This window comes from Uloborus diversus, chromosome 1 (assembly GCF_026930045.1).
Source record: "Uloborus diversus isolate 005 chromosome 1, Udiv.v.3.1, whole genome shotgun sequence".
Lineage (NCBI taxonomy): Eukaryota > Metazoa > Arthropoda > Arachnida > Araneae > Uloboridae > Uloborus > Uloborus diversus.
The window spans coordinates 50,019,716-50,046,168 of record NC_072731.1 but is presented as its reverse complement, the minus strand read 5'-3'; the positions used below and the strand labels follow the sequence as shown (position 1 = coordinate 50,046,168).

The 26,453-nt window shown below is 32.5% G+C and overlaps 2 protein-coding genes across 2 annotated transcripts in view; one reads left to right on the top strand and one right to left on the bottom strand.

Moving 5' to 3' along the window:
- LOC129229563 (peroxisomal ATPase PEX6-like) overlaps positions 1–6,070 on the bottom strand; it is a 61,827-nt gene extending 55,757 nt beyond the window's left edge. The window contains 1 exon segment of the mRNA XM_054863893.1: positions 4,493–6,070. Within this exon segment, the coding sequence (XP_054719868.1) occupies positions 4,493–5,644 (1,152 nt within the window). The 5' untranslated portion in view covers positions 5,645–6,070.
- A 339-nt stretch (positions 6,071–6,409) lies between these two features.
- LOC129229553 (nicastrin-like) overlaps positions 6,410–26,453 on the top strand; it is a 60,176-nt gene continuing 40,132 nt past the window's right edge. Inside the window, exons 1-9 of the mRNA XM_054863881.1 lie at positions 6,410–6,526; positions 10,968–11,069; positions 13,236–13,359; positions 15,012–15,133; positions 15,396–15,553; positions 16,331–16,463; positions 16,577–16,683; positions 18,613–18,783; positions 25,309–25,536. Of these exons, the coding sequence (XP_054719856.1) occupies positions 6,475–6,526; positions 10,968–11,069; positions 13,236–13,359; positions 15,012–15,133; positions 15,396–15,553; positions 16,331–16,463; positions 16,577–16,683; positions 18,613–18,783; positions 25,309–25,536 (1,197 nt within the window). The 5' untranslated portion in view covers positions 6,410–6,474. The remainder of the gene's footprint in view (positions 6,527–10,967; positions 11,070–13,235; positions 13,360–15,011; positions 15,134–15,395; positions 15,554–16,330; positions 16,464–16,576; positions 16,684–18,612; positions 18,784–25,308; positions 25,537–26,453) is intronic.

Genomic DNA, 26,453 nt, shown 5'->3' with positions numbered 1-26,453 from the left:
TTTGCGAATTTGATACAAGCAGAATCGTTGATTATTTATATCCAGTTGAAATATTTTGGAAGGCCCAAGTTTTCCTGATTACGATGGGATTGCAAAAATAAGTGCTTTTATAGTAATATTTATTTGCTATTACAGTAAAAACTTTCACAGCAGAACTTCATGGAACTTAACTGGATGAATATACGCTATTTAGATGTTTATATATTGCTAGGATATTTTCAAGCGACAGCAACTAGATGCAGGGACAACAGAACAAGGTTACCAAACAAAGGGATTATTCCTTTCAAAACTGATATGGTCACCTTTGTTATGTAGCATAACACAGTGAAAGAGAGCCATGCTGTTTGCGGATTATACCTCACTGTGCCCACCCAGGGTTGTCCTATTTTGTCCACCCCGGAAAAAATCGTCCCGGACAAAATGTCATTTTGTCCACTTCATCAGTAAACTGAAAGTTTTGAGTTAAAAATTTGTAGTTTGAAAATAATAAATAATTATATTGACTTTTTTCCTATTCAAGTAATATTTTAACATAAAAATAGCATAGGGTCTGTCGGGGTAATTTGGGTATACAAATGACCTACTTTGAATTTTTCAGTCCTATAATAAATTTATATATACATATTTTTTTCTTTTTCTTGTTTCAGCTCAGCATTATGACTTTTCAGAATAGTTTTCAACAAACTACATGTTAATAGACCCATTTGCATATAAATGACAAACATTTGTTTCACTACACCCAAATTACCCCATGGATGGAGGAATTTGGGTATAGTAATGGTTAAAGAGCAAAGCATGGTTTCAATAACAATCTAACTCAATGTTTTCAAACTTAGGTTGAATGTAGTTACAACATAAATAATGGGAAAGTATGAAAAATAATTTTTTTTAAGTAATAAGATGGGTTTTAGATAACCAAGTCAGAGACAACTAATTATGCTAAATGTTTCAATTCAATGCCAAATTAAAGTAAACATATGTAATGTCTACATACCTAAACTTGAAAAACATAGAGTCACAGGTTAATTAGCAGCACTATTTGGAAGTAGTTCGTTTGTACTAATGCATTGACATTTCCGAAAAATAGAATTTATTTTTTATTAATTTCAAAAAGAGTACTGGCAACATTTTTTCAGCATATGTTAATGGGTAAGGATGATGTTTATAACTGAATTTTTGTAAATGTATGAAATGAATAGTTTTCATTTTGTTTAATAAAATATAACTTACACCCAAATTCCCCCGACTACCCAAAATTACCCCAACAGACCCTACATAAATATGTATATAAACAATTGATTGTAAAATATTTTAACGTGAAAATAAAAAAAGTAAGATCAGTTAAAGTTAATGTAAGTGTGTTAAAAAATCAAATGAGTGTTAAAATAAATTATAATGCATGTGCTATCGCATTTATAAAACAAGCACATCAGCTGTAAATTTTAAGATGTTTATCTGTGATGTGGAGGTTTATTGCCCATAAGTGCATTTATAAAATTAAAAAGTATTTAAAGGTTGAAGCTTCAAAACATTAAAAATTATATTTAAAAAAAAAAGAAAAAGAAAAATTATTTGATATTAATAAAAGCAATGTTGGCATGAAGTGAAATCTGTTCTTGCAATACAAATACAAATATGATGATCAGCAACAGGCTCTGACTAGGCTGTTCCCTAGTCAGTTTATTAGTTCCCAATGAAGATTAATGGCCCTTTTAAAGCTATCTACCCTCTTGCCTATTATAGCCCCTTCCAGTACACTGTTCTCAGTACCTACAACCCTACTAAAGTAGTAATTTTTCTTAATTTGTATGACATTAACATATCTATAAAATATGCTAATGCATAAATATTTTACTAATGGGGTGATTTCAATAAAAACTTGAAAAATATAACAGTTATAGAAATATTTTTAGTATATAAATCTTTTTTTCTTTTAGTATCCAAAAGCATTCCATTTCCCTCCAAGCATTTCGTTTGACTTTCCATTGAGTTTATTTTCTACTATTGTATATAATAGTCTAATCGTGTCCAATAGCTTATTCACATTGTTAAATTTTATTATGTACTTTTAAGTAAATTATGATCTAAAATTAGCTGCATCAATGTGTAATTATTATTATTATTATTATTTAATTTATGAAATTCTAAAGCTGATGATTCTTTTTTAATTAAATGATTAATTCATAATAGAAAATGTATTATAATAATAAACTAATATCATTACACCATAACAATAAATTTATGTATGTATAATCAGTTTATTTTTCATTTCATCCAGTTTTGTCTAGTTTCTTCCGGCGTCCCAGACTTTTTAAAAAAAAGTGGACAAAATTGCAACCATGATGTTACCCAAACTTTTTTATTTTTATTCATCCAAAGAATGCTATCTGGATTATGTTCCAGAGAGAGAGAGAAAGAGGCATAAATATATATTTGCTGAAACTATTTTTTTTTCCTTAAAAATTTTAGTTTCCTTTCTTTGAGAAATAGTCATATATCTTATGAAAATATGCAAGTTTTCACAGGATCATAATTTTTGCCAGTATTTAACATGACGGAGGACCTGGCTTTCTCTCATTAGCTTTAACACTGTATTTAACAGAAACTACTGCCGTAATTATAGAGCAAAGGCAGATCCAGCTTCTGGTTTTGGAGTGGGTCATCAACGGAAAGAGAGGATCAAGGTGGAATTTTCAAGCATAAAATAAGAAGAGGGCAAAATTTTTGAAATATAGGTTCAAAATAATCCTATTGTAGTTTTGGCTGTATTTGATTGCAAAAGAGGATGGGGGGGGGGGGAGGAGTCATCACATTCTATCTAAATATGCCCTTGTTAGATACACAAAACAAAAGTAGAAGCTTGAAAAGAACATCATAACAGTAACAGTGGCGGATCCAGTCGATTGTTTTGGGAGGGGCCATCCGAAATTTTTGAACAAACTCCCCAGGGCCGAATTTAGCTCCATGCCGCCCCTAGGCAAGTTTGAAATCTGCCGCCCCCTAAAAGAAGCAAAATATCCTTCACTCAAAAAAACGTAAAAAAATGTTCCCCATATCCAAACTGTCAAACTTATGAAGAAATGATGGCATTTCACATTCTGAAGCGCCCCGATAAAATGATCACAGTGATCTTCCAAAAAAAATTTTATTCAGCAAATTTTGCTGACGATTCGGCAAATACCATGATTGAAAAACATTTGAATCTCATAAGATGTGTGAAAGTAATCATTATTAAATTACAAGAAAAAATTGTCTCTGTGGAAAATGAAAGAATGCTAATATTTTACTTTCAAGAATAACAATTTAATTCAAAAAATGTGTATTATAATAGCAAATGCCGTCCCTGAAAAGTTTGCTGCCTTAGGCAATTATTGGGAAATTGGGCCCTGATAACTGTATAGAAATTTTATTAAAATGAAGTTTTAAAAACTCAATTTTCGGAGTATCGAGACATTAGTTGAGGGGGTGGATTTAGGAATCTCCATCGAAAATGTTTCAAAATTTAAATTTTGAAGTAATTTTTGAAAATTAGGAAATTAAAAAACGCATTTTGTCTATATTTGATGATGTACGGAGAAAGGTCAGGTTTCTGGTGCTGGCCCCAAAATACTTTTTGAAAATAAAGCTTAGAAACCAAAATATTCTGTCATTATACATTGAGAAGTTAAAAGAGGAGGGGTGCTCTTCTAGCTCTTCAGCTGTCCAGCCTAAAAATACACCTTTAGGTAAGGTTTGCTTATATTAAAAGAAGTGTGAAGCTGCTTAGAATCCTTCCTTCCTGGAAATATTTTGCCTTTGAGGCTCTAAAAATTTGATTTTGAACTATATTTATACATATTTTAGAAAGGAATGGAAGATTCGTGAGCTCCTCTAAAAAACCTCCTTTTAAAGCTATCATTACGATATAAACTAGGGAGGGAGGGGGTCCTATCAAACTCGTTTGTAATTGAAGTCCCAAAAAAATTCATTTAAGTTGCTTTTAAGCAAAGTTAAGTGATAAGGGCTGGATAAGCTAGTTTCCGTTGACATTTTTTCCAAATAAAAGACTTAAAATGCAATTTTTTTTGCTACATATCAAGGCATTTGTGAAAGAGCATGGGAAAAGGGGGTTCTCCTCCTAGTTTCGAAATTAAAGCCATAAAAACGAAAATTTAGGCTCTCTTTGGGCTTGTGAACAATAGGTATACTCTGAGAACCGCAGCATTTAGCTATTGTCCAAGTGTCTATAGTTGGAATCAAGAAATGATGTAAAAGATGGAGAAAATTTTTGGAAATAAAAGTTTTGTTTTGAGGATAGGGATATAACTTATCTCCCAATTAAGGCCTACACTTCCTTTTCAGTAAAATACAAGTGTTAAATTTTGTTATCTTCTCATATTTTTTTTTCCTTAAAAAATTTCCTACAATCACAAGGTTTTGGGAGGGGTCATGCCCCCCCCCCCCTCTAGATCCGCCCCTGAACGGTAATATTTTTAAACTTAATAACAATTACCTCTATTTTCAGCCTAGAATCAGGTTGTATAAGAACAGAAGGATGATTGTTCAAATTAAACCACAAAAGGGGGCTAATGTACACTATTTCATCAGACTCAAAATACTGAGCTGTAAATTTTTCATTGCTAAAGCAGCACACGTGTGCCAAACGATGATTTGGAGCTGGCTGTGTTGAATAATCTTTTACATTCAAGCTAGATTTCTTTGTGTGTCTATGCAAGCTAATTTTAACCCAAGCACCATTAACTATTCTTAACTTTTTCAAAGCCATATTTGATACAAATACAAGATTCATTTCATCAATGTCGCTACCTAGATTTCTTATATCATTTTCAAAATGTGTTGAAAGTTTTGGAATTACACGTATCTCAAAGGAAGAAAGAAATTTTAAATTGATTGCAATTGGCAGTGATGAAATAGAATCATCATGTAGCCTCATTCCTAGAAAATTCCTACTTGTGTAACTAATTAAATTTATCAGAGATATTTGATCCGAATTTCCATTTGAGGATTTTGTATTTCCAGAATTACAGTCAGAGATATCTTTAACATCAGCAATTGTAAGGGATGTCACAGAGTTAATAAGTCCTTGAAACACAGGTTGGCAACTTAATGTTATATATTCTGAATAATTTGTTGAATAAACTGATGAAAATTCTTGCGGTGACTTCAAGAATACATCATCTTGTCGACAGAGCATTTTTTCCTTACAAGAGTAAATAAAAAGATTTTTCAAAACGTCAGGATCTTGAAACCATGAGAAACTTTTGACGGTTTTGGCACCAAACACGATTTTATCTAATGAAAGGCAAGAAACGGGCTTAAAATAACATACATCATCATAATCATAGCCATAGTGCTTCAAAAAATGTTCTGTAACATATATAAAAATACATTTGCTGTTAAAACTGGAAGCTGATTCTAATACATGTACATTCACGAAGATACAATCTGATACTGCATACAGAATAGGAAAATTTCTTCTAATGCTCCCAACAAAACAGGGCAGATCATTTGCATTTTTAAGCATTTGATGTGCATCAATATATCCTTTCTCTAATCCAATGTGAAGAGGATGACTTAACTGAACGCCTGGTGGAGGTTTGACCAAAGTTACTTCAAACGCTTTTTGTAACATTCTTTTACACATATGTTTAATTCCTCAAGAGCTGATAACAAGAAAAAAATCAATAGCAAATCAGAAGTTGTAATTCCTAACCCAAGAGTTTTTTTGAATTTCTACACCAAATTAGATCAAATTATGGCTGAAATTTTCAGCTTACATTCCAGCAAAGCAGTTAAAAATGCAGCAAAACTTTGTTTATTATAAATTATTTTCCAATCATTTGAAAGAGATAAAAATCTTCAAAAACTCTTTTCAAAAATTTTCATTTTTTGTTTCATTTTGTAACTTAATAAGAAATACGAAAATCTGAACTTTGTTCTCGTTCAAATTTTTACTCCAGACGTTGGATAACCAAATTTTAAATCATTGCATGGCATAAGCATGCAAATCTGAAACGAAAAAGCTATGAAGAATAATTTTATTGTTCTCGTTTCCCCCCTTTTTGAGTTTTAAATGATACCACCATAGAAAAAAAATAATTATTAATCACTATTCCGTTCAATTTCGATCCAACACAAAATGCGATCACGCGATGACAAGAAAAAGTTTATAAACAAAACAAAGTTTTGCCATTCCTCGTTTGCTATTTGTGTCATTATTGTATTTTTCGTTCTTGTCTGAAATAACATGTTCATTTTAAAGATTTATATCATTCAGAAGCATAAATTACTTCTCTATGTTTCTCTTTATTTTCATAAGAAACAATGAAAAACCAAATTTCACGTGCATTCATTTACAAATTATTCAGCAACTTTTCGGCAACGGTACGTACAGCTTCGGCATTCCGCGGTCCGCGCATCTGTTTCTGTTGTGTGTGTCATGTTCATATGTTGTGTTAAATTTCACTGTCAACAATGATAAAATTCTGGGTTTATCTATTTTTCCTTATTGTTATTTCTATTCAAGGTAACACAAAATCTTCAAGAAAACTTCGTTTTGTCATTGAATAAAATTGCTATGAATGTCAAAAATATCTTTCATGTTATAAGAGCCGATTTCGTACTGAGATACTATACTTCCAGACAAGACAAATATATAAACTAAAATGAATAGTCAGAGCTTAATTTCTAACAAACGGAGTGCGGGAACCCTTTTTTTTTATACATAACTAGACTACTGTCCATCTAAAAGGTATAAGTTTGATTGAAAAGTGCAGCCGGGCTGAGTTCTCATGCAAAATGAACTTGGTGTATCATCATATTTTGTGTCAAAACTTTATTTTTTAATTGATGAATTCAAGTTTCATATTAAAAACGGTTATAATGTTTCGGAATTTTCGTAACAAGCGATCACGGAGGGTGATTATACTGTAACGCATTTGACATTTGTAGGTACACTTTTTTTTTCTTTTGAAAATTATTTTTCATCAGCTCAGCATCTCCAAATTAAGCATCAGTTAATATTTTCTTATTTTACATCCTTTTTTAAAACAGTAACATGTACGATGTATTCTCAGCTTTTTCTGGTTAATTATTATATTAATGAAACTTGTAACGTGTGTGAAAACTGAAACTGACACGAGTTACAAGTTTTTTAAAATTAATAATAGTTATAAAAAAATAAGAATAATCATAATATGAATGTAGTTGTTTTTTAAAGAATGTATTTTAAGATAATACTAGAGGGCCTTTGCATATTCACGCTCGCTGGTAAGAACCCAAAAAACCCGTTTTTTAAGCAGTTTTTTGAACAATAGTAAGACTGGGACTTACTTGTTTATTTTCCGCAAATAGCGATGAAAAAATCTTTAAAATGTCTTATTTGGATCAGGATTCGGCTGAGGAAAACTAGTCATTCAAAAACTGTATTTTCTGACCCTTTGGGGAATATCAATTCCATGATTCCATGACCTTTGTGTTATTCGCAGGATGTTTTTACCAACTGACCTACTGTGTCGCCATCTCGAGTGTATGCACACTTCAGGCTTACTTCTTCCCCTGTCTTGCTTATGAATCAACACTTCTTCCCTTTCAGGTTAATGGTCAAAGTGCCCTCCTTACAGGGATGTTTGTGATCTGAAATTTCTGAAAATTCCAAACATTTTGGGTCGTTTTTTCCGAAACTTTTGGGCTGACAACACATTTAAAAACTGAAAATCAAAACCTTTTTAAAATGGTTTCTTTCTATGATTTCAATGATTTCTGTGTACTACATATTTGAAGGGTTTTTACTGGGGGGGAGGGGGATCGAGCTTCTTCATAGTTTCCGAAAATTTCGCACTGTCTTGAGTAAATTTTACTTCAGACCACTTGCACCTCTGCCTCCTTGAACCTTTGAACTTTCAATAAAACTGCATAATAAAATCAAACTTTTTGCGAGGGGTAAATATTCATGCAAGCCTCGCCTTGAAATGTGAATCTCTCCTTGAACTCCCTTGTTTCACTGCTTTGAATATAAATCTGAAGTGTTTTTAGCTGGTTAGCTTCTATATTTGGGTTTGGTAGTTTTTAGCATTAAAAACAATTAAAAAGCACCTCTTCTATTAAAAATATTGCATCAATAAGTGTTGTTTTAACTGAATTTAAGTGCTCTTTTATCTAAACGACACCCTACTCCTTTCTGGTGTAGAGGAAATGCTAGCTTATTGTGAATTACCATTGTGTTATGTTAAGTTCAATCGCATAGCTTAACATTTAAGTTTGCATCCATAAATAATAGAAAAAGTATGATTTGTGAATACATTTGCACCAAAAATTAAATTAAAATGACTGAAATAGTTTTGATTTGCATTTTTAGGGATACAAATCCTCTGGGACTCCCAAAAAACCCTTAAAAAGTCCTTAAATGATTACATAGTTCAGGGAAGTGCTCAACTTTTCTTTTGTGACCTTAAAATGCTATTACGGTAAAACCCCTCTAATGCGAACACTAAAGGGAAATTTTTGGAACAAATCTGATATACCCCCCTCTTGGCGACTTTTTCCTGTTGGCGCCAAAAAAGCGTCGCCAAGAAAACTATGTATGACGTCATATGTCATACATCGTTCTTAGCGATGCTTTTTTAGCGCCAACAGGAAAAATTCAAATTATGTCATTAATTATTTAATGAAATTAATGCATTAATTTTTTTCCGTTGTTTCTCCGGGTTACGAGCCCTCGGTCTCATAGTACTTTCGTAATGAGACCTCGGCTCGCCGGCCCTGCCTCGGTCTCATTACGAAAGTACTATGAGACCTCGGGCTCGCCAGGACCTCGCTGCCGCTCGGTCCGTTATCCCTCCGACTTTTAATATACATCACAGTCGGATATAAGTCACAGATCTCCTCCGTTCAGTATACAATAAAGTCACAGATTTTATGTGAAATTAACACCATTTTTGTGCTACAAAAATGCCAACCAGACCAAAATACAAACTACCAGAAACACACTAAAAACACAATAATTCAAAATATGTTCACTTACCTTTTTTACTTTTCTTTTACTTCCTCACGTGAGGCAGTGCACATATGTTCCGCTCTTAGGGAAATTATCCCATTTTTTATTATCATTACTTTACAAAAATATTTAAATTATGTTTGTTTTGACAAAAAAAATTCCAAAAAAAAACAACCTTATTTTACTTGTATTTTGTACTCCACCCAATTAATTTCGCGAATTATTTCCAAAAACTTTACAAACATATCCTCATTTTTGTATTCACAATTTTTTTTGTATAAATAAAAAGCTAAATAAAATTTAAAATCCCCTAATCTATTATATGTTGGTAGAGTACTTTTAACGTGTCTCCATGTGGATTCAATTGTGTTAGTGTGACATTTAGTTTTTGGATCTACTAAATTAAGTTTATGGTTGACTGTTAAATGCTCATACCCCTCCTCCCCCAATGTATCATATGCCCTCCAACAATCGGAGTGCACCGTCGTGCCTGGTAGTATCCACTGCTTAATTGCCAAAAATAGAGTTTCCCTACCCCTATCCCCAACAGCAACCAAAAAAGTTTTCCCCGAACCCCGTTCAACCCCCCCAAAAACCCATTGTCCCTCAACTGCATGTCCCCGATTATATTTCCTTTTCCCAAATTTAGATTCATCAACTTCAATAACTTTCCCAACCCCCCCCCCCTATTTGTTCGGATTTTAATTCAATGTAATTTAATATTTCTTCATTAATATAATTTCGCCAATCGGCTAAAGTTTGTGATGAAAAAAAATATTGACTTTCAATATCAGCAGTTTTGGTCCCAATTAAAATCTCATATGTTATCAAAAAAATCTCCTCTATTTTCAACTTGCTAGAACTAAACCATGACCCACTCCTGATCGTTGCTTCTTTTCCACAAACAACACCCCCAATAACCTTTCTACAAAAAAAAATTAACCCATCTGAACATTTTTTAGTTTTTTTAATTTTCATAACAGAATTACATCTAGAACATAACATTTCATTCTTAAGTAAACCAATTTCCCTTAAAAATTCTAAAAAAACCTCTTTATTTTCAATTAGTTTAAATATAAAAAATCTATTTAGGACTCCGGTACGTCCAAACGTTGGACGACCTGACGAAAAAGAAAAAGAAGATTCATTCAAAAATTTCAATTGATACATTTGGACAACATCACAAACCGAACTCATAATTAAAATAGAAAATTCAACTAAATTAACATTAAAAAACAACAAGAAAAAGAATACTCTAAAATAAAGTTTGAATTGAAACTTTATTTTAGAGTATTCAACTTAAAATCTCCCTAAGAGCGGAACATATGAGCACCTACCTCCTACCACACAGACACGTGCAAAAAGACAGACTTCGAGAAACTACTTTCCAGCGTTCAAGTTGCAAAACCAGGGTTGCCAAGTTATCGCCTTATTGGCGATTTTCGTATCGAGCGAAAAATTAAAATCTCGCCAAGAGGGGGGGCATATCAGAGGAGAGCCAAATTTTTTTGTCCACAATAGAAGGGTGTGTGAAGGACAGGGGTTTAAAAATGTTATTTGCCTTGGAATAGGAGATTTAAAAACTGTCTGCATAAAGGGGTGTCCGTTAGGAGGGATTTTACTATAATTTCAGCATCTTAAATTCATAAACAAGACATTGCTGTTTTAGTTATGCCTATTGTCTAGGTATAAATGTCTGCCACTTGTATATGATGTAAGTGAATGCGTTGATTTGAGAATAACTTTTCCCAGGAATCAAGCAAATAGAAATCAGCATGGCTAATATTTTTGTTTTGATTTTAATACTGCTGACGTGCTTCTATGCCAAAATTCATTACAATATGACATAAGGAATGTACAAAGGGATGTCAAGTACATGCACATATCCCCCATTTTAACTTATTTACTTATTGATGTGTGTAAATATTTTAGCTTATTTATTTTATATTTTTACTTAATTAATTTTTTTCAGATGTTGAGTCTGATCGAACTAGTCTAAAAATCTATGAAAACATTCAAAGTGACATTTTCTGTTTCCGAAGACTGAATGCTACTCATCAAATAGGATGTGCATGTGAGTATAATATTTATTTGTTTTCTACAAAATTGATACACTTTATAAAGTACAGGTATAAATTATTTAATTTTGAATATTTTGTAAAACAATGCAGGAAGAAAGATAAATTTCAACTCAAAAACAAGCAACTTTATATTAAATTTGTCACAATAAATGCAGTAAGTTCTGTTTTTATCGCCGAGTTATAAATTTAGAAATCTGTTTCTCTTATTTTGTCACTGTTTGATCTCTCTTTTCAGTTATATATATATAACTAAATTTTCTCTTATTTTATTATATAGTCTAAACATTCCGAGTTTTCAGTAATTCAAGTTGATGTCTCTTACAATTATCTTGGAGTACCAGGAGTTGATTGTATGTTTGTATGTTACCATGAAAATACTAAATCTGGTAAATATCAACATTAGCCAGTGAAAGCAACATTCACATACCAAAGACATTGGCAAAACACCGAATATTTCTGATGAATCTCCAGTGAAAATCTACGTTGTCCAATTTTAGTCTTTCACAATAACCAGGGTTCGCGTTTACGCGCTATAGCGGGTTTTTTACGCAAATTCGCGGGAAAGGGACGCAACTTCCGCGAAAATTCGGGTCCTAGGGACCCAGAACACCCAAAAGATAAAAACCAGAAAAAAAATTGTGGAAAATGCTGAAGGTCTATCTAGTGAATGCTTTTAAGCTTCAATGACCAGGAGAATCAACAGAAAAGGATTAAAATGACCCTATCTCTGTATCAGCTATTCAAACACACCCCTACTGTTGACCAGTCAATGGAATTTTAGTGATAAGACTGGAGCTTACTGTGACCTCCTGGGCAGAGCTCAAGGAGCAAAATATTGCAAGTTTATAAATAGCCCATTGTACTGTATTCTAAGAATAAGTTCTCCCTCAACTTTTATTTTGGGGAAATTCCTGAAAATAACAATAAAGATCAAGAGTAAGAGTGGTTTCAATGCAATCTTCAGGATTGATACAGGACAACTGAGTAGTAAAAGCTTATCTATTTTGCATTCACCTAACCAGAATTACTTTTGAAAATTATTATCTTGCATCCTCAATAAAAGGACAGGTGAAAAAAAAATGGCGAACATTTTCCCGATCGCGCAAAACACAAAGTTCTGAACTTAACATTTTTCTTGTTAAATTACTTATGAATATGAATTTTATACAAAAGCACTTTAACCTTGTTCATTTTCTAGTAATTCACCTATTTCTGAGGGGCTATTTTTATTTGGACTTGCAAAAGTCACGTATTAATCGATTGCGCCATTTTGAAAATGGCGAAATTTTAAAAGTAGCACCAAAGCCAACACAGATATTTTAAAAGAGTCACAATGAAGTCAAATTTTCTAATTAAAGATTGCAAATGAGCAATTTTTATACTCATGTGAGAAAATGTTTCGTTTTTGCGATCGCGATTTTTGCGTTGTGTTAATTCGCTTGCGATTTTTTTCTATTTCTATGAAATTGCCATTGATAATTGATGGAGGGGGGGTGGGGGGCTAGTTGCTTTTTTTCACCTAGAAAAATGTTCATGAAAGCAAAGGTTAAGGGAGTGCTTTCTGCTTGATCAATCAAAGGCATTTATTTTTTATCTCATGGTAAAATCCAACTTTAAAGTAAATTTTGAGTTTATCTCATTGTAACTGACTAAATAGTTTCTCAAATAACTAAATCTTGCAAGTGTATTATTTGAACATATGATAATCACAGAAAAAAAGGGCAAAATTAACCAATTTAGTTTATTTCATACCTTTTTCAAATAACTATGTGGATAGTTTCTTTTCCCTAAGTATAAATAGTTGTATATTATTCGATTATGTGCTAAGATTTGTTTAAAACTTAAGGAACTCATTTTTTCCGCCAAAGGACCCAAATCAATTTCATTAATGGGTCCTTGGGACCCAAGTTACGGATAGTTGAGCACGAACACTGCACAATAACATGTAGGCAGTTGGTTCTATATTTAACAATTTTCAAGGGACCGTAAAAAATGGTCAACTAGAGTGAGCCCTTAAATAGAATTTTCGGGACAATGAAGGGTCTGGGGCCAGGAAAATTAGTCTTGAAATAGAGATAGTTGTTAAACAGAGCATCCTTAAAAAAAGCCAGTTGTATTATATTTGTATAAACATATTAATTTCTATTTTTCTGTTACAGCACATAGAAGCGGAAATGTTGGGGTACTTTTTGTTATCGAAGGGCAAGAAGAATTGAATAATATTACTGAAAATGAGCCAACTATGCCCTTTGTTGTAGCAATCCCTATGGACTTATTTAATATGTAAGTATGTATAAATTTATAAACATGACGTGTTAGGGGATTAGGTGATTCTTCAAAAAAATTTCTATATTGCAGTGTTAAAAATGCAGTTTTATTCCATGTTTCATATGTATAAAGGAAAAGGGAGAAGATTCTCTCCAGAATGTTTTATAAAACTGAAGTCAATTTTAGGCTGTTCATGAAAAAAAAGGGGTTTGGGTAGTATTTTCTAAAAGCAAAATTTTAAGCTACTGTGCTGTGTATTAAGGAAAGGGATCATTGGGGGGGGGGGGGGGTAGTGACAGTGTTTTAGAGACTTTCCCCCATAAATGTTTCGACATTTAAAGCTTAAAGTGTTTTAGGCTACCTTTGGAGATGTTAGAGAAAAAGGGAATTGAATTTTTAAACTTAATGATGAATTTTTAATCAACTTTAGGTGGTGAAGTTGAGGTAAGACAGGGCTTCAGGTAACCTTCTCCCAAATAATTTTTAGATTGAAGTCTTAAAAACGCTAATGTTAATTGTATATGAAAAAAATATCATTGTTGCTTAGATTTAGCATTTTTTAGCAAAACAAAGAAATATTTATGAAACTAAGTGAAAGTAAATCCATCAGCGATTCAAAAACTTTTTAGGCCACGGAATCCTTAGTAATTTTCTTTTACTTCAAGGAACCCCATTTTTACTTTCTTCTATATCTAATATATAGAAGAAAGTATTAGATTCATGCAAATTTTTGAATTTCGAATTTTGACGGATTTGAATGTTTTGAGATGTGCTGAGTCCATTTCAGCCATTTTTAGAAAATGTCTGTGTGTGTGTGTCACATATGTGTGTGATCAGATTTTTGTGGCCGCTCTACAGCAAAAACTACCGCATGAAATCAAACAAAATTTGGTACACATATGTGCCCCTATGTGATCTTGTGCTCATTGGTTTTTGGAGCGAATTCCTCCAAGGGGGTTTAGCAATGGGACGTTTTTTGAGTTATGCATGCCTGCTATTCCCCAGGAAGTAGCTGGTGAAATCAAACAAAATTTTGCCTCTATGTTGCCCCTAACAGGTACAGGTGCTGATTCAATTTTGGTGTCAATAGCTCAAACGGGGGTTGAGCTATAGAACGATTTTTGTCATCAATTGTGACTGCTGTATCTCAAGAAATGAACGGAATCAAACAAAAATTTATCGACAAGTAGCCCTTAGAGAGTATAAGAGAGAGTATAAGAGCTGATTCTATTTTGGCGTCAACAGCTGAAAAGGGGGTGGTTGCAATTGAACATTCTTTTTTTTTCCATTGCATGTGCCATATCTCAAGAAGTAACACTACGTTCTAGATGAAATTTGGAAATCCATATGTAAGCAGGCGGTCGTATATTGGCGCCGATCGCTCCGTAGGGGGGACTGCATGGGTGCAAGACCTTCCATCTCAGGACGGATTTCCGTCTTGGACAAAATTTCCGAGATGGAGGTCGGGACCGAAAGAAATTCAATGTCTTTCTTTCAGTTTTTACTTCAAAAGAAAAATTGAGTTTGAAAAACATGCTTTAATATTACTGGATTGTTCCATAACCACGAATTTACATTGACCTTTATTTTATTTGCATTATGTATTCTTTATTGACTGTATTACTTGATTATGTTGTAAATAAATAAATGTGATCTTTTCTTTTCAGGAAAAATATGAAATTACTCAGGCAGTCTAAAAACATACGTGGTACTTTACTTTTCAAACCTAAAACCATGAAGCCATTGAAATTTTTTTCCCCAGATCAGTCCTGTCCCAATCGAAATTATGGTAATCGTAGTTTTTTTCAAAGTTGTTTTCTTTTAAATGAATGAAAGACCAGCATTTTAATGTACAAAAATTGCAAATTACTGCAGACACGTTTTTCAGGATTCCGTGTAACTCCGAAACACGTGTCTGTAGTCATTTGCAGCTTTTGTGCATTAGAAAGTTTTTTTAATTTTCAAGCACAAAGTTATTTATTTGTTGTTTTCTCTTGTTGTTTATGAGTTTTGTTTCACCCCAATATTGTATCTATTTTTGCTTTAAACAGGGTTCTACACTGATAAAATAAACCAGGAATATGCTGCTTGTAAGAAAAAGGAGTGGAATAAATTGCCCAAGAATGAAGCTTTAGGAATGATGTTTGAAGACTGGGAAATGCCAATCTTTGTCATTACTAATGAAACCCATATTGAAAGCATCAAAAATGTAATTATTATTATTTTAATTTTAAAAGTGATATGAAGTATTTTACATTGCAAACCAAAAACATTCATACCATAGTTATTTATGAAAAAGAAGTAGTTGACAACTTTGTACAATGAAATGAGTAAAAATATGACAACATGTATACATCTACAAATAAAAGTTATTGAAAAGATTTAAAAAACTCTGCAAACAGCTGTTTTGAGGTTATAAATCAAGGTTATGAGATATCGAGGTGTACCCTTGTCTGTCTTTGGACTTAGTGTACCATTTTTCTTTTATGCACTGATAAAGGGGTTTGGTTTTATAACCTTGAAACCGCCTGTTTGCGGAGTTTTTTTTAAACTCTTTTTAATTACTTTTATTTGCACCTGTATATGCATTGTCATATTTTTACACATAGTTATGTAGTTCAAAAATTTGCTGTCATGCCAATTCATTTTATATTTGGCATATTTGTTTTGTACGTAAAAAAAAACTACACAAAAAATACTAATTTGAATTTATATCAATAATCAATCAGAAACGTTATGTGCTAAATGATGTGTTTATTATGTGTTAAAGTTCACTTGTTAACTTGTTGTAATATAGTCCCTTTCTTTTTGTAAAAGTATTTCAATTTTATTCTATATTAAAAGAAAATAATTCAGTCGAAATTCATTCAAATGAACCCAAAGAGTTAAAACTGATTTCTCTTATCCGATAAACAATATATAGTGTTAAGTGTAAATACAATAGAATAGATCTGTTCCCATAACTGGATTGTGTTTCATTTTGCAGTGCTATTCCAATTTCAATAATAATACCAATGAATGGCCACTTTGTTCTGTTCAAATGACAAGTGTAATGCTTGCTGCCAAAGATAGTGATACATGTATGCGACGGAACAAGCTTATTGCAAATTTGAATGAAGGTTAGATTTCTTTACTGTTTTCTTGTTTAAAAAATTATTAAAAATTGGTCTTTGTAGTAAAAAAATTTTGTTTCTCTCTATAATGTTTTTAACTCCAGTTTTGGTATTTTCAGTGAAAAACTGTGATCCACTTAGTGACAAGAATATCCTGTATACCCTTTTCTCAACAAACAAAAGTGAAGTAGTAGATGATAAGTCAATTGTTATACTTAGTGCACGGGTAAGTATTTTTTATGTTTTCTTAAAAGCTTTTTCCGGAATGGCATTGCCATAGCTGTCAGTTCTCCCTATTCATTCGGGAAACTCCTGAATTTCAGCATCTTCTCCGAATTTCCCTAGTAAGGTAAATACCTCTTAAAATTTCATCAGAACAATGAAATTCCCCGAAAAAAGGATTTTTCCATGATTGGGATTTCGGGGAAAAATTCGTTCTGTAAAACGATCATGATTGCAAAAACCAAACTTTTTCTTATGCAACTATGAAAAAAAATTTTGTCTTATTTTTTGAAACATGTTTTATTTATTTTTATTTATGTATTTTTTTCCCACTAGAAAGCAGTAAACATTTCCGAATTTCCTTCTAAACTTCCTAAATGTTTACCTGCTTTGCTACAAGGAATGTTTAGTACCACTGATGAGAAGGGAAGAAAAAACTTATGCCTCTTAAAGACATTTCATTCAAACCTAAAAGTGATAGTTTTTTTTTTTTTCCAAACAAAATAAAATCAATTTCTGACCTTTAGGGCTTGCTGGATTTCGAATCACCAAATTTCAGCTCCTAATCAGGCTTAATTTTAAAATCCCTATTTATATTTTAAAAATCCCTTTTAAACTCGATTTTTTGTTGATAAATTTATTCATGCCACGTCTTTCTAATTTTACGCATCAGTCTCTCTATTTATCTTTCAATGTTGACAGCTATGCAGTGAACTATTTCTGTCTAGTATAAAATATTACATACAAAATACTGTAAGGTTGCTTTATTGTATACCAGTATACCTGTATTGCCAAAAAATAACTGGTTAAACATAAAATCAGAAGCTCATAGAAAATTTTCATGTTACTAATTTTTGACATTTGAGTATTTTATATATTTCTGAATTTTTCAAATGTTTTCTTCATTTGTTTTGAGTACAGAGAAAGAAGTGACGAATTTTAGAATATTTTGAATTATTAATTTATAAACTGCCTGTTTCTGTGTGATCTACTTGAATAAACATTTTGATATTTTATCAGACTGCTAGAATGCTGCTCTAATTCCACACTCACCTTTTATTCATTCATTTATTTTTTAATGACTTAATAACATCAATAATTAGTACTGAGATAACGTTCACTTTGCTAACTTTCATTTGCTAAAATGGATTTATGTTTTTACTAATCATTATGAAATGGGAGAGTCCGTAAAGTTCAACTTTCCTCGTTTGTAAATCATGAGCATAAATAACTGCATAAACATGGAAATTTGGTGACTGAAATAACTATACAAGACCCTAAATATCTTACATTTTAATTTTGGAAACCCAAAATGGAAGAATACTGTTCAGATTTATTTTAGAAACCCTTGATTTCAAAATGCTTTTTATAAAAATACAAGCAGGGGAATTTTTCAATTTTAGAGCCTATTAGATGCTTGCGTGTCTGTTTTTTTTTCTTTCTTTTTCCGAGATGTTTAATAAAATCCATGAAAAATATCTGAGTTTTTCAATTTCATTCATCATGTTTTGAAACTGAATGTTTCTGCAGAAAAGCCCATCCTATTAATATTTTGTTCCTGTTTATTATTTTGTCAGAAATTGATTATTATGGTCTGTTTTTCTTTATTATTAAATGAAAAAATATTCTTCATTGCATCCCCCCCCCATTTCTGAGAATCAATCAGTATACTTTTTGTTCTTATAAATGTCATTTTATTAAAATAAGTAAGTACAAATGGGAATTTGCTTTAAAATTGTTGTTCAAATGAGATTGGTTTTATTTATACTTTAAGTGGGGTTTTCTGTTTAAAGTCATTGAAATATAAAAAGGTTTTGTTAATTGGCAGTAAATTGTACCCTTTGTGTATGGAAATAAGATATTGAACCAATTGTATATTGAAATAAAATAGTATATATCTCACATATGAGTTATAGAAAAATTATTTTTGCAGTTGGATTCGTTTTCTATGTTTGATAAACTAGCACCTGGTGCCCATTCCACTGTTACTGGCTTGGTAACTTTACTTACTGTAGCAAAAAACATGGTTAATTTGAAAAAAAAGATTGTGGAAAAACTTGGATCTAAACCTGCTAAAAATATTCTCTTCATCATTTTTAATGGTGTAAGTATTTCAGTTTGAATTACTTCATGCACACAGTTCTTTTAATTTTTTGTCATTTAAATTTATGTGTGGATTTTGATTATAGAATAAAAAATACTGTCAATTCTCTGTAATAAGTAGTTTTTTCATTTCTAAAACTGTTCTATGTTTTTTACGACAATGTGAAAATTTTATAGCTCCCAAGTTCTCCCCTGAGTTTCTATAATTTTATATGTATGAAGTAGGGTCTCGAAAATTCGATTCTTGAAAGTTCGAGGTGCCTACTAAATATTTTCAGTTACACTTTTTAGTTAATAAAAAATTATTTTCATTAAAATCTGAAAAGAGAAATCTTTAGTTGGTGCCAACAACACTCCCTGCGGCACGAAATATTCATGGACTAAAAATATGCATCAAACCTGCAGATTTTTATTCCATGAACATTTCGTGCATAGTCCATCATGCATGGGAGTAATGGCGTCAAATTAGGGGGGGGGGGGGACAAGGGGGCCGACTGTACCGGCACTTTTTTCTCCATCGGAAATTGCCACAACGTTAGATTTCAATTTCCAAACATTCTGGATGAGGTTACCCAAACATTAATGTCGCCAAATAACTGTTTAAAATATCAGTTTTGAAATTTCAAGTTTTAACTGTTTAACTGCATTTTTAAAACTCCATTTTAGGAAAAAAAAAATCTGGGGATCTTTTTCTGAAGTCCTCAAAAGAAGTTCAAGACTGAGTTCTCGGGATTTCATCAGTTCAAAAAAAAAAAAAAAAAAATACTGGGGAAACTTCTGAACCCTACCGTTCCTCCTTCTGAAATAATGTTTTAAAGAACATTTAAAAAATTTTTTAAACTTTGCAAAATTTCTGGGAGAGAACCCCAAACCCCTTGCTCTAAGTTTACTAAAGATGGCTTTAATTTGCGTCTTTAGGACATTGGTTTAAGATTTTTTTTCCAGGAAGAGCCTTCCTTACCCTTACATTTCCAAAGACAGTCCAAACTTCTTGGTTTTTATTATTATTACATTACAGGGACAACCCTGGAAACTCCTCTCCATTCCCCAAACGTTGAAAAAACTCTACTAAAATGACGTTTTAAAAACTACATTCCAAAACATTTACTGGGGAGGACATAAACCTCCCCCCCACCCACCCACCGTCACTCAAAATAGTCTAAAATAGTCTTTAACTTCCTCAAAAAAATTGCTCCGTACCTATAAGCCCCACTTGCTGCCTCTGCTGGGAGATAATAATTTGATGCGCAGAATTAACATTGATTAACACAAAGAACGTGCAAACGTTCCTATTGAAATGCCCGATTGCAATCTAAAAAGAAGGTTTTTTTCCTTCAATTTCCTTCTACTTGACGCGGCATGACTCGTACATATTGAAATTTAAACATTCTACAACAAACTGTTTTTGTGTTACACGAGATGCATATATACGCTCGCATGCACATAGAGACAGATGTAATGTGAAAATCATCGAAATGAATTCGTTGCACTGTCAAAATGCATGTTTGGTTGCGTACAAATTCGCTCACACAAATGCGCACAGACCCCCGTGATACACAGATTTTCAGATACGTAAAAAAAAAAGGCAAAATTTGTTTAGAGGTAGTTAAAAGCGAAATATATGTTGAAATTTCAATGATAAATTTTTCATGAAGGCAATACTTCCTTTTTCTTTGTACATTGGAGTAAAAGGTTTTTCCTCCTTCTGTCATCCAAAAAGTGCAAAAAATTTAATATGTAAGGATTTTCCGGATAATCCGAGGTTTTCAGTAATCTGAGGAGGCACGACCCCAACTATTGTCCGTTTTTCAGGAGAAGCCACTTCGCCACACCCCCTCGAACGTAGAGTTCCATTTCACACGGGGGGTGGTCGGTACGCAATCCACGCATTTCTAAAGGAGACAACCAGACAGCCTTAATTGTGGCGTGCATTTTAATGTGCAAAAAGGTCTTAGTGTCCTTTACATCACTTGCTTCACTTGTTTGTTGGCATTTTAATTATTCTTACATTTTTAAAAACTGCCACTTTTACAACAAAATGCTATGATTTGAGTATACCTTCTGCCGAAAACAGCGAAATAGAATCATCTTATACCACGTGACGAGGAAGGAGTCAAGTGCCTTCTCGTGGGAAACGGACAATACCTTGGATTTTCCAGACTTCACTGTATTTTTAAAATTTAATTATCTTAGAAAAAGTCCCCTATTTGCAAAGAAGGACAGTAGGTTGAAAGAGCTGACTTATTTAAGAGACTTTTATTTAAATCAATTTTCAACATTTACAACTCATTTAATGTAAATATTTTATTTGAAACTAGCCAAAATAAAGCGCATGCTTCTCCAAAATTTGTGAGCAAAAAATTGGGACTTCAATCCGTTTGTATATTTAAGCTAATATTTTAATTATTTTGAAAGTCTGAAACAATAGCATCACTCCCAGGGAGGTGGAAAGGGCAGTCTGCCCTGTTTGACACCCAAATTGGATTTACGAGTTGATAAAGGATATAAATATACTTCAACTGTGAAAATTTCCTTAAATATATCCTAAACTACATATAGTTTTCCCCTAAACTATGATCTTTCCAACAAAATGGAACATAAAATGGCAAGAAAAAGGCTGGTTCCACAGTATATACTTGTCTATAATACAAGCTTTCATTTCACTATATGAAAATTTGTTTCTGAAAATTCTATGATCATTAAAATAGTGTTCACTCTAGAAAAAAAAAGGACAGAGTGCTGGCCTATGAAAGGGGCACTATTTTTTAAAGAGGGCACTATTTCAATGCGGTGTCCCCCCACCCAAGGCCGATGATTCACCACTCAAAAAGTACTGAGATCCCCCCCCCCATAAAAAGATGAAGAGGAGAAATAACACTTAAAACACCTTGTAAAAATTCCACCATGCTCCCCCCCCCCCCCCCCCCCTGATCGCCATCGCCACTGACTTCAGTATTAAATATTACTTTATCCAGAAAATGCACTTGTCTTCAGAATAGGGTTAGCTCACCCCCCCCCCCCCATACACACAAATGCCAACTAAGCTAAGCAAATTTTCCACACTCCATAGGAACATTTAGCTTATGCTGAAACTTGGCTTTGGGTGTTTTTCAACACTTTTCAGGCTATACTTTTGACTACCTATCCTATAAGAGTAAAAAAATTCTAGGCATTTCAAAACCCTTCTCTTTCCTACTTAAGAAACTGCTTAGTTATGTGCATAGTGCCATTAAGTATTTTAGTAGACATCAAAATCACGATGAATGTAAGTTCTCCTTTTTAAAATATATTACACTTCAAATAGAATAATTAAATTAAAATACTGTGTGTAGTGCTTCAAAAATGCAGTCATAGCAAGGTGCAAAAAAAAAAAAAAAAAAAGACTGAGTTCACTTTCCTAGTCTTGGAGTTGTTCAAATTCATAACACAAATGTGTTTGCAGATGAAGGCGCTGCTAAACGCAATTGCATAAGCAGCTTGGGCCAAGCCAAGACTTTTATCTCAGACAATTTTTGTGAAAATTTAATATATTGGCATTTTATTTTTGTGATTTTTTTTAAAAATCAATTTTATAATATTTAAAAATGAAAAGGAAGCAGTGTAAGATCATTTTAGTTGGAAAAAGAACAAGTATGTCAAAAGTCTGCTTTTTCTTATGTCAATAAGTGTTTAAATGATCTGTTATATGAATCATATACAAAGATAATAAAAATACTTAACAAAAAGGAAAGAATTGAATGAACGCCCTGTCAAAGCGATATGTTTCCATTTTAAATGCATTTTTTTTTTGGGGGGGGGGGACTGGGGGTTAAAAATCCAAGATAGTAAAAAAAATAACCTTGCATACTAGCCCAGTAACCTTTGTACTATGTTCTTCTTAGGAAACAATCAGAAAGAAAACTTTCCAGAAACAGATGTGAAAAAATTGCTGCACAACACTAGCAATGCGCTAAAATTAGCTAAGCCTAATTTCCACCTGCAAACAAAAAACGGACACAAAGGGCTGAAACTTTAGGAAAATGTCAGTTGATTCATGTTGATTCTCAGAAGATCAAGGATGGGAAGGAATGAAACAATGATCTCGCCCCTTCCCAGAGAGGACCCTACTCTTCCCACAACCTTTCAAAACCCACCCTCAGTAGAAGGAAGAACAGGCCTTTGTTTCCTACTGATAAGCCTGTTTGAATTCTGAGAATCTCATCCCCTCTTTGCCTAGGTATTTCCTTCCCCTTTTGTCTATGGGGCCGTTTTCAGGGTGAAATTCTAGGAACAATGATAAGACATGGGCGTTTTTGCAGACGATCGCTGGACAAATAAAATTGCCCCAATATCGCAGCAAGTCCAAACAATGCTTGAGGCATCTTTTCAAAAAGACATGGTGTAATTTCTTATTTTTGAAAAGGGCAGGACGCATTTCGCGATCTAAAAGAAGGGCAGGGAGCTGCGCCCTTCAAAAACGGCCTAGCGGGAACACTAATTAAAAAACATTTTGAGGGGGGGGGGTTACACCAAATAAAGTTTTAAATATATACAGGGACTGTTAAAATGAAAAAAAAATAAAACAAGAAAATTTACATTAGCACTCAGTAGATTGCTTTAGACTTTGAAAACAGTTAAAATATTGAACTTATAATATACAAAAAGATTGAAGTATCAAATTTTTGTCTGCAAATTTTGAAGAAGTATGTACTTGTTGTTGGCTAGTTTCTAATAATATTTTTTTAAGAGTCATAAATTTTGATATTTGTTAAAAAAAAAATTAAATTGTTTGTTTGGATTGATATTTGTGCTGTTGTTGTAGTAGATTTGTTGGTTTGAATTAGACTATTTTAAAATTTGGCACTGGTTCTGTAGTTGTGATAATGAAGAAGTCTCAACGTTTGATAGTTCTCTTTGTAAAACAAGGGCGAATGCAAGAGAGGGGCAATTGCCCCTCCCTTAAGGGACCTTGCACCGGTAATTTTTTTTCGAATTGAGGTCTTAAAACAAAAGTGTAGGCCATCCTTGATATGATGTTAGGAGAGGAATCAGGTTCAAATCTCCTTCTCAGAAACTGTTTAGGATTGAAGTTTCAAAATGAGAATTTTAGTCAATCTTGGATGATTTTAGGAGGAGGGGGTAGGGTGCCTTCCCCAGTGAATTTCTCCAAATGCACTCGCATTCAAGACGCAATTGTAGATATCTCAGGTAGAGTCCAAAAAGGGTTCAGTGACTTTCTTCCAATAATTTTTCAGAACTGATATTCCAAAAAGCGAAATGTTAAAATTCCTTTGATGATGTTAGGGGAAGAGGTTTCAAAACATTCCCCCGGAATTATTACGAAACTGAATTTCTAAAAGACAATTTTAGAATACTCTATCAACAGAAGAAAAAAAGGATTAAGTTTGAAGATCTCCTTTGCAAAATCTCAATACTTAGTTTTAAATAAAAATGATGCGGCAGCTCCCTCCCCCCTTCCGAGCAGGTGGAAAACATGGTTTGAGGTATGGGGGGGAACAATTGCCCCCTCCTTGAGAAATTTCTGGATTTGTTTTTGTTATAAACTGTTTAATACCTTTAGCACTGGTTTATTAATATTATTGAATCAAAAAAAAAAGAAGAAAAATCTGGCCATCTTTTTCTGAAGTCCCCAAAAGAAGTTCAAGACTGAGCAACTGTTTGCAGATGTCGCTGGATGAATTTTACGTTGGAATAATTTATTCTAATATCTTGGGTTTTTGTTTGTAGCATTTAGTTATTTTTCTTATTTTTATTCAATTTTGATTTAGCTGAAACCAGTCAACTAATTCTGAAAAGTTTGAATGTTAGCATAAGCATTAAAACTTAGTGTTAAAAGGAAATACAGGATACTCCCGATTAATCCGTGTGCGGATTGTCCGTGCATCATTTCGGAATCACACTTTTCTAAAGCTTCGATGATGTATCGATAATATCGATAACATCATTGAGGAAGTTAAAGAAATCGACAGTTTCGAATCAGTTGACGCTGAAAATGTCGAAGAGTGGTTTAAAAGCGACGAATGTGAATCAGGATTTCAATGTCTAACTGAAGAAAATATCATTGAACTTGCTACTGAAACAAACGCACCGAAAACGAAGATGAAGAACATGAATAAAATACAATTTCACATTCTACTGCTCTACAATCTGTGGAACATTTATTGGATTACATGAGTGAAAGAAGTTACAATTACGGAGAAATAATTACAGTAAGAAAAATTCGTACGGACATACACAACAATTTAAACAAAGAAAAAAAATTGTATCAGCGATTTTTTTTAAGCAATAAATTTCGAAGAAAAGTTCCTGGTTTGTGTGAGTATATATATATTATTTAGTTTTTTCTAATTTCCCCTTAAATAGTTACCCTGCATATTCCCTGCATAAATGATTTTTCGGATTATCCGTGTTTTCGATTATCCGTGCTACGCACGGATAATCGGGCATGGATAATCGGGAGTATACTGTATGATTTTTTTAAAAGTTTGTACGTATAATGTTTAAAATATTTATTTTCTATTTTAAGGAAGCCTTTGACTACATTGGATCAAGTCGAGTTGTTTATGATATGAAGAAAAACGATTTTCCTGTTAAGATACTAAAAGGAATTAGAGAGCAGCCAGCTTTGATTAAACTAGAACATATTTCACATTTCATTGAACTGAGCCAATTAGCACCTGTTGAAGAACCAATACCTCTTCTTTATGTTCATACTGACCCTGTATCTGTTCAACAAAATAATGTATCTGATGCAGTAAGTTTGAAATGCTTTTTACTGTTTCATTTTTAATTATAGTCTTGAGTGGAACTATGAAACTATAAATTCTCTTCTCTTTTTTTTTAAAAATAATATAAGTTTTGTATACTCAACCTAGTTTGAAAATGCTCTAATTCATTCTACTGAAATTCCCTCAAGGTAAATTTCAATGTTTAATACTTTAATCTTAGTTGAGAAATTTACCCGAAAAATTTTGTCAAAATGTATCAACTCATTACATTTAAAATCAATTGCTAAATTTTTGGAAAAATAAAGTTCCATTGTGCAACTTTAATGCAAGTCCAATTGCAGCATATTATTTTTCACTGGTTTTTACAGTCTAAACAGGTTTGTCATGTTTTCAAAAGTTCATTAAAAAATATGTGATACTTTTCTTGCTGCAGTTATTATTTTCTTACTTGATTCTTATTGTTTTCAGGTAACTAGTTGTATTGATGCTTGTGGGTTATTCCAAAAATATCCCTTTTAGACCTGGAATTTTTTTTTTTTTAAAAATAGAATCAAAAATATGCTGGAGAGAGTTGTATATATATTTAAGAACATGATTTAAATATCAGCGACTCACTTTTTAAAAAAAAATTAATCATAAAGCTTTGAAATGTAGATAAGTAAACCAAAAAATATCTCCTATGTTGTCATAATTTAAATAATCTTTTTGTACTTTCATATGAAAGTAAAGAGATATCTCTGTGATGCTGAGCTTTTTATTCAAATGCTCTTTTGCATTGCTTTAAATTTTTTTGTTTTGAATATTGTTCCTCTTTAAGTGGACATATTATGTCCCGTTTTATGTTCTTGCAATATAAAACTTTATGTAACTCAGCAAAAAATTTTAATACATTAAAATTATAGTGATACTTTCTTTTTAGTATTAGTCATTCCATGCTTATCAA